Source organism: Trachemys scripta, chromosome 14, assembly GCF_013100865.1.
Source record: "Trachemys scripta elegans isolate TJP31775 chromosome 14, CAS_Tse_1.0, whole genome shotgun sequence".
Classification (NCBI taxonomy): Eukaryota; Metazoa; Chordata; order Testudines; family Emydidae; genus Trachemys; species Trachemys scripta.
The window spans coordinates 34,423,507-34,431,859 of NC_048311.1; the positions used below are offsets into that span (position 1 = coordinate 34,423,507).

Consider the following 8,353-nt stretch of genomic DNA (forward strand, 5'->3'; position numbering starts at 1 on the left):
GCGGGGGGCTGCTGGGCCTACAGCGCTTGTGCCCTGGCTGCTGCCCCAGCCCCGCTCCCTTGAACGAGGCCCGGTTCTCGGGGCGCAGCTACCGACCCCCGCCTCTGCGGCCATGGGGGGGCCCCTGGGGGACCCTGCAGCCCGGGCAGACGGTCCTTTAAACTCTGGCTCCGAGCTGCCTCCCCTGGGGCTCAGCCTGGGGGCTCCCCGGGCACCAGGGGAGCGAGTGGGGCTTGGCTGCTGCTCCGGGTTGCGGGGAGTCGGTGACTAGGAGACCAGCCCCCTGGCTGGGGGAGACAGGGCTGTTGTGTTCCCGGGTAGCTGACAGCATCATGGGCCGCAGGGCTCCTGGTGGGGGAGGCCACTGGTGTCTGGTTGGCTCCAGTATGTGTTGGGTGTGCTAGGCCTATCCTTGGGGTAATGTCCATTCCCGCCGGGTGCCCGCCTCTCTGCAGGCTGTGGTTGATTGTGACTCTCTTGTAGCACAGAACTCATGCGCCGGGTCCGCAGGTTCCAGATTGCCCAGTACAAATGCCTCGTGATCAAGTACGCCAAGGACACTCGTTACTGCGCCAATGGGGTCTCCACGCATGACAGGTGAGCTGCTGCCATGGATTTCCCCCCATTAGCAGGGAGGATAATCCTCTGCCTGTTGCAGCTTGACTGTTTGCTTCTAATAAGGGAACTTGGCCTGCAAGCTTGAAGTTGAAGTTGTCTCCTTTGTTCTGTACAGTCCATGGGCCCTGCCTTCAGTGGTGTGTTTAGGCATGACTGCAGCCCTGTGCCCCTCCACAGAACGCTGCTTTCGGCTAGCTGCTGTTTAGCTGTGCTATGGGAACTCTTTTTGCAACTAGCTGGTTGGCAACTGCACCATGTCTAAGTGGCACAGCTTTTAGCCCAGGAACGCTGACCTGTCTCAAAACAGCTGTCACCTGTGCTTGAGCTCTTGTTTTTAATAGCTCCCTCCTATGTGGTTGACCAGGCACTCACTCCTGTGCTGACCCTTCCTTGCAGGAATACCATGGAGGCTCTTTCAGCCTGTTATCTCAGAGACGTGCAGCAGGAGGCGCTTGGTTCAGCTGTGATTGGTATTGATGAAGGCCAGTTTGTAAGTTCTCACTGCTTGTCTGCTGCTGTCTCCTGTCCAATAACCAGCATCTTGCCTTGAAGGGGCCCTGTGCTATGTAAGATGGGGAGTGCAGAGAAGAATTTTAGACCCACTGTGTAAACTGGTAAAATGGTCTTGTGCAGAGTTCTTGTCCAGCCACATTTGTGTGCTCTAGTGCCATCCCTCCTCATAGCCTTGGTACGGGTCCTGTGGGCAGCTAAACCTACCATCTTTAGTCTGAAGACGCTCCTTGCCCCCTTTGCTCAGGTAATGTTGCTGTAGTGTCCTAGCTGGTGCCCTGACCTGCTGTTGTGGGGACACTTCTGAATTCACTTGAAGCTGCCCAAACTCCTTCCTCTGCACTCTCCTCGCTGAAGCTGTCCTCTTTATACCTGTCTAGTTCCCAGACATTGTGGAGTTCTGCGAGGCAATGGCCAATGCAGGGAAGACTGTAATCGTTGCTGCCCTCGATGGGACCTTCCAGAGGAAGGTAATTTCTCTTTCAGCAATGGGTAACTGGATCCTTCTGAGTTCTTATCTCTGTACCAAATAGCCTCTCTTTTTGCTGCAGGCATTTGGGAGCATCCTGAACCTGGTCCCCTTGGCAGAGAGTGTAGTGAAGCTGAATGCTGTATGCATGGAGTGTTACCGGGAGGCTTCATACACAAAGAGGCTGGGCTCTGAGAGGGAGGTAAGAGTCTAGAGTGGTCTTTGTTCTCTAACAGGGCCTTGAAGACACCTGTGAGGTGACCTGACCTGCCCACGGTGTGTTTATACAGGAGGAAGGAGCATCCCCTTCTAACCTACTCTCTCCTATCAGGTTGAAGTCATTGGAGGGTCAGACAAGTATCACTCTGTCTGCCGTGTCTGCTACTTCAGGAAGCGACCTCAGCAGGCTGGGCCAGAAAACAAAGAGAACCTGCCTGTGGGGGCCAAACAGGTGGATATTCTAGCCTCCCGAAAGGTCCTGGCTTCGCGACAGATGCCGTGGAGCACAGCAAACTGAGCAGGGGAGGCAAGAGATTACAACTTTGGGGCTTCTTTAAAGCTGACTTTCCCCTCTGTTCAGCCTGGAGCTGTCTCATGGCCTCCCAAAGCTACCTGCCAAACCTAACTGCTGCTTGTGTGTGCTGAGCTACAAAGAACCAGGCAAGCCTCCACCTAGAAGGGACAAAAGGGGAGAACAATGACAAACAGGAGTCAGGCAAGCAACCAAGGGGAAAGTCCTCCGCCATGGGATGTGGGCAAGAAATTGGAGGCACTTACTGAGGCAGCCACACTGCAACAGACCCTTGTCCCTGGGTATGGGACTTCCCAATACACCCATCTGTCCAGGCTTCTGAGTAGTGATTTTTTCCAACTCATGGTAATCCCTCTCTAGTGCTTTTGACCTCCCTCCCTGACACTGTTGCTGGCTTCTGCTTGTGTTCTTACGGACCTTGCCTGTTCCTAACCAGCTCATGGGTCTGACTTGCTGCCTGGGATGGCCTGTCCCTAGGTGGCACTGAGACAGGAGAACCTCATTGCTTTAGCCCCTTCATTATATTGCCTCTTACTCTATTCTAAGGTGAAGGGCCTCAGTCCTCCCATCCCTATTAGTGTCGTGTCTTCTGCTATCACTGTACCACAGCCATTATCTTCCCTCCCGAATATCCGTTTCTCCTCTAACAATGCTTATGTGCAGCTGCCTCCACCCCCCTCTCTGGCAGGCAGCTGTAATTAGTTCTCCCCTCCCCCATTGCACTTCAGTGGCTGTCCAATTTAAGATGGTTTCTCCAATTATACGCGCTAAGTGACTGAGTTGCTCTAAATCAGGGCTGTTCCATTCCAAGGGTTTTTACTGTTACCAGCAGTGGAGGTAGCCTTGATGGGTTGATTTGGAGGGTTAGGTGGGGGTTCTGTTTTTAGTTTCAGCTGTCCTAACTCAGAGTGAGGCTCTGCTCCTCCCTGCATCTACCCTAATGAGGGTGGAGAATGGACCCCCTGGCTGGAGGGTGACTAAGCTCTGAACACAGACAAGCTGACGACAATGCTCTCCTGAGGTGAGGTGGAGCTGGGGCTGATGTTAAAGGGCAGCATCTGCTTCAGTGGAGTCTAGTTCTGCTAATACCACTGTGCACAGCTGCTTACTTGCCTAAGAGGAGTTTGCAGACAGTGGGTCTAAAAGCCCTGTGTCCCGATCGAAAGGATGTGCTGTGTGTCTAGTAGATTAGTGCAGGCAGGGGTTTTGAGTAGCATTGCTGGTGAGTGCCCCACCCCTTATTGTGTAGTAAATCTGAAAACTACCTCTACTGAGCACTATTTTAATCTCCCAGACAGATGTCCCTGTGCTGTCCTAAGAACCAGATGTTTCAGTGAGGGTCTCTAGAAGGTAACAGGCAGATGATCTCCACTTTGACTTAAATTTCTTCCTGTGTCCTTGGCAAATCTTCTCGTCACCTTTCTCTATAAGGCCTGGGATCATTCCTGGCTGCTTCCTAACTGCCGTAACAGCTTGTTGGCCAGAGCCCTTTCCCTAAGGTGGATGTAGCATTTTGATGGGTGTGCTGGGAGGGCCTAGCACCTCTTCCCTTCCTTGGAGAATGAGCCAGCTGCTCTAACCTCCTTTCCTGCAGCCCAGGCTGTCTGTTTTGTGACAGAAGGCCCTCTGTTAACCACTGGCCTGCACCAGGAAGTTCTCCTCAGTCCCATTTCCCCCACCCCTTAGAGCAGCTGCATTGATCCTAACCCCAATAGGGCCTGGAAGCAGCAAGCTTGACCACCTGTATTAAGTTCACCTGCCAGGTGTAGGAGGGCTGCTGCTAATTTTAAATGCTTCTATTGCTGCTTGGGGGGGGGGGGGGGGGGATTCTACAAGCTGTGACTGAAGAATTCCTGCATGGTTCTAGAGCTGCTTACTGAAAGGGGGAGGTTTAATGTTCTGAAGGCTGCAGCATTAGCCTTGCAGGGGGGCTTAGCCCTTGGGGTGGGCAGCTGCCTAATGTTTCAGTGCGTCTGTAAGTGCAGGGGTGAGTTTTAAATTAAATTTAATGCAACTCAGTGTAATGTGTATTAATGCCACATTCACCGTGCTCTTGCTGAGACCTCTTCTCAGGCTCCTGGGGGCAGCTGTACTCATCCCCTGCTGACAGGGGCAGGTGCTGGAAGCTCTGTCATGTGGCTTCTGTAGGGGAACTGCCTGCTTGCGTAAAGGCTCTCAAACTCCACTACCCCTGCAGGAGCAGGAGGGGAGGCACTTGAGTGGTGCTAAAAATAGGCCTGTGTAATGATTATGCATTTCTTGGCTCTTCTGGACAGTGACTTGCTCTAGGCAGAGTGTGATGGGGTGGGGGGGAGAGCTGCATTTCCTATCCTACCCTGGGGTGGGAGGAAACCCTCCCCCTTCTTAGGCAGAAACATCCTGGATGGGCAAAGGGTGAGCTGAGGCCTCTCCCCAGCAGAGGGAAAGCCCCTATTACCCCCTGCCCCTTAACGGTCCCCAGCCCCAGAAAGTCAGCAGCTTTAAGTGAAAAAGACTTTATTCCATCTTCCCATTGTGATAAATGAGCATTTAAAACATTCAGTTGTGGGTGGCAGCTGGGGCTGCAACTCACCTACCCAGTGTGGTGATCAGACACAGCTTCCCAGAACAGGTGCACTTGGGAAGCAACCTGAGACTATTTACCCACCAGCCAAAGCAAGACAGGGTGTGTACACAAGGAAGAACAGCTCCATCCCGCCAATCCCTGCATTGCTGCTTCAGGGGCAAGAGCAGGCTGAAGCCTGGCCCTCCCTTGGAGAGCTAGCTGCCAGGTGGCTTTGAGCAGACCCCACCAGGCTGTGCTCTGACCAGCCTGGGGTGAGCAGAAAGGTGTAGTGGTGAAATAAAACCGTGCTGCTCAGCTTCCCCTCCTTGCTCAGGCCCCACAGCAAAGTCATTCTAGGAAGCTGTTTCAGCAGCCATTAAAGAGCTGACCAACCTCCTCATTGCAGGTGGTACCCAAAGATCAGACCCTCCCCTACTCTAAAGGGAATCCCCTTTAGATTGCTGGGGGAGGGGCAAGGCACAGCCCCTCACATCGCTGGGGAACTCAAAAGCTTTATAGACAAGTCAGGTTACAAAAAGTTTAGTCCTGCACTTTGGCACCAAGCTCACCCAGCAGCAGAAATGGAAGGCAGCCCAGGAACCCCCCGTACCCAGCACAGAAGCAGAACTGCAGGTGCAGTCACAAGGAACTGCTGGCCCAGGCACTGAACCCCACTGAGCAAGGTGGCAGCTGGGGATTAAGACACTGGATACAAAAGTGTGGTGGCACTTGAGGGAATCTGAGCCAGCAGGGTTAGTAAAGGCACCAGGGCTAGAGCTGAAGTTACACGGATGTAGCCATGGGCAGGGTTGGGGGGTGTTTAAAACTTGCCATGCTGTCTCAACCACAAGAGAGGAAATAGTCATTCTGTGCTGTTGTGAAGGAAAGAATCTAACTGCCCACACTCCATTGGCACAGCTGGGGAGGGGCCAGGGTGAAGGCTTAGGGACAAAATTCCCCTCCTGAATAGGAAGGAGTCCCCAGTGCACGCATGTGCTCAGCAGTCACCCAAATGAACGAGAAGGAAGCCCTGCCCCCAGTCAGAGAGTACTTGATTTTCAGGAAGGCAGAGTCAGCAAGCAGCTCTGGGGGCAAGTTACATGTACAGCCTCCTCCCTGCATTCAGGCCCTGGGCTCTGCCAGGAACCAGGGAGCTACCTCCCTCTCCTTTAGCATGATAACTCCAAAACCCTGGTGCCCTTCACACACTAAGCAGCCACCAATCCCCTACCCCCACCCCTAGTCAAGATACAGCCCCTGCCCCACAGAAGAATTGCACTTGTGCAGCTATCCCCGCTGGCCACTTTAGTGGTGGTCGACGGCACAGGGCTCAGTACGCAGGTGGGGGCTGGTAGCCCTCCGAGGTCTCTCCAGGCTGGGTGAAGGGCGGCTGCTGGTAGTTGTCGTGAGAGACGTTGGGATAAATTGAGTAGGGGGTCGAAGGGTCAGGGGTGGGGTCAGTGTAGCTGTTAGTAAAGTCCTCCACTCCCATTCTGTACCTCTGGAGAGCAAAGGTGATCAGGAACCCCTAGAAAGAGACAGCAGCCGTCAGCAAAGCCAGTCCCCTCGGGAGGGCCACAAGCGTCTTTTGCTCCTGGGCAGGCCCAGGTACTGGGAGGCAGTGGCAGCAGGAAGCCACAGTAACACTGCCCGTTCCAGGCTGATGTGGCTCCGGCCCCCGATTCTCTCAAAGCCCCCACCCCAAGAGAGGTACGCCCTGAAGAGATCTGTGGGCTGGGAAAGCCCCACTCACCCAGGAGAAGATGGAGAAGAAGCTGAAGGCAATGGCAGCTCGGGCCGAGTCAGCGCCCACATGCACCTCGCTCGGCAGCGTCATAGCCCACTGGTTGGTCAAGAAGCAAAAGCCAACGAACCACAGGAAAGTCCAGAGTGCTGGTGGAGGGGGAAGAGAGCAATCGGTGGGTCCTGCTGCCTTGCTGGGGTGCAATCCCATCCCCTGCCCCACACTGATGACTTCATGTCACCCAGCTGCTGGCAGGGAGGGCTGAGCCCAACAGCCTGTTCCGCAGACATGTTGGCTAAGGGCCTCTGCTCCGTTAGTGCCAGGGTCACTGACTGACTCCACTGTCTCCCAGCACTGCTGCTTGATGCCCCTGCAGGGCTCGCTGTAGAGCCCCATAACCCCTATGCTTTGGCAAGCTGGCAGAAAAGGATCACACAGCTGGGTGCATGTCTGCCAGGCACTTTCTCCCAGCCAGGAGCAGTGCATGGTGGGCACAGTGCCAGGAGATCAGAGAATCCCATCCTGGTCAGGCCCAGCATAGGCCACTGAAAAGAAACGATCATCCAAGGAGATGGACAAGGGCAGCCAGTGTCTGATCATTAGAGAAGGCCCTAAAGCTGGATGGGTTTCTAACTGCTCTGCTCTAGGCATTCGGCAGGGGCAGTTCTCTGGCTTGTGTTATACCCAAGGTCAGACTAGGGGATTGTAACGGTCCATTCTTGGGGGGGGCCTTAGAATCAGCCAACCAGAGCCAGGCCCACCCCCATGGCTGCTGTTACCTGAAAAGCCCAAGTCTGCCATGACCAAGTATTTACGGTCAGTGGCATTGCTGATCTGGGGGAAGTAGATATCGATTGTGAAGAAGGCGACACAGGCCAGGAAGCCGAGGACGCCGATGCCGATGCCGTAGCGGCAGGCGTCCTCGTTCTGGTGGAAGACGCAGTGGAGCTGTGCAGTCTCAGGCGGGTTGGTGTACCCCTCACCGATGATGCAGGAGAACACGATGAGGGAGAACACCTGGGGAGGCAGCATTGGCATTAGCTTGGGCAGTGTTCAGGAACCACGGGGCAGATGGAGAGCCAGGGGGACGGGGGACCTCAACCACCCTTCCAAAGCAGGAGGGAGTTCGTTCAATGCAGCAGAGCCCCATCTCCACCCCCCTCCTCTTGGGGAGGGGATGCACAGGCCGCAGACCAGAGCGGTGTGCTGGAATGGGGCAGCCCAGACACGCCGTGACGGGGCGATTCACTGCACCTTTACCTGGGGACAGGGGAGTGATGGGAGCAGGGGCCCGAACCCCCAGCGAGGGGGCTGGGCTGGGAGACGCCTGGGCACTGGCCCCACTGCCGCCCCAACAAACAGGGCACAAGCCCAGCAGTGAGCCGGACCTGCCTGGCCCCGGGGGAAAGGCAGCCGCTGGCACGGGGCGCGCTCCCCCCGGAGTCTCGGGGGGCCCAGCCCCAGGCCGGGGAGGGCGCAGCCGCGAGCCCCGCCCAGCCCCAGCGCGGTCAGCTGATGGCCGCATGACCGGCGCCAGGAACGGACCGTCCCGGAGCCGCCGCGGGGCCCCGGGCGCCGCCACCCCGAGAGCGCAGCGGGAGGCCCCGAGCCGGCCCCGGCCCCGGCCCCTTCCCCCGGCGCGGCACCAGGCAGCTCCGGCGGCAGCGGGGGGTTTCCGGCCGCCAGGCCCGCGCCCGGCCCCGGCCCCGGCCCCGCTCACCGCGCTCAGCAGCCGCACCAGGCTCTGCGGCCGCTGCAGGAAGCGCAGCAGGTCGAAGGTGCCGCCGGCCTTGGCCGCTCCGTAGGCGCCGCCGCTCTCCATGCTGCCCGCCCAGCCTGGCCCGGCCCGCCGCCCCGCCCGGCTTGAGCCGCCGCCGCCCCGCCCCGAGGGAGGGGCCCGGCCCGGCCCGGCTGCGGCCATGGCAGGGCGCGGCC

The 8,353-nt window shown here is 56.9% G+C and overlaps 2 protein-coding genes across 3 annotated transcripts; one reads left to right on the plus strand and one right to left on the minus strand.

The window, feature by feature from the left end:
- Nucleotides 1-483: 483 nt before the first annotated feature.
- TK1 (thymidine kinase 1) lies at nt 484-3,944 on the plus strand (the record flags this gene model as incomplete). Its single annotated transcript, XM_034790046.1, is given in 5 exon segments — nt 484-597; nt 1,015-1,108; nt 1,509-1,598; nt 1,680-1,799; nt 1,929-3,944. Coding segments are annotated over 5 exon segments (604 nt in total), but the record flags the coding sequence as incomplete, so codon positions are not given.
- Nucleotides 3,945-4,608: 664 nt separating this feature from the next.
- SYNGR2 (synaptogyrin 2) lies at nt 4,609-8,294 on the minus strand. 2 transcript variants are annotated; one of them, XM_034790047.1, is made up of 4 exons: nt 8,139-8,294; nt 7,198-7,435; nt 6,428-6,567; nt 4,609-6,202 (listed from the first exon to the last, which is right to left on the minus strand). In XM_034790047.1, exons 1-4 carry the CDS (start codon nt 8,238-8,240, stop codon nt 6,005-6,007), a joined length of 678 nt encoding a protein of 225 aa, XP_034645938.1. In that variant the 5' UTR covers nt 8,241-8,294; the 3' UTR covers nt 4,609-6,004. The 2 variants fall into 2 exon arrangements, with proteins under 2 accessions (XP_034645938.1, XP_034645939.1); XM_034790048.1 differs by having other exon boundaries at nt 8,157-8,288.
- Nucleotides 8,295-8,353: the final 59 nt, after the last annotated feature.

Excerpts from the sequence above, each read along its gene's own strand:
- SYNGR2 (XM_034790047.1), bottom strand. The coding sequence starts at position 8,240 with ATGGAGAGCGGCGGCGCCTACGGAGCGGCCAAGGCCGGCGGCACCTTC. Across the intron at positions 7,436-8,138 it reads TGGTGCGGCTGCTGAGCGCG|GTGTTCTCCCTCATCGTGTT; the intron begins GTGAGCGGGGCC and ends CTGCCTCCCCAG. Across the intron at positions 6,568-7,197 it reads GGCAGACTTGGGCTTTTCAG|CACTCTGGACTTTCCTGTGG; the intron begins GTAACAGCAGCC and ends CCCCTCCACCAG.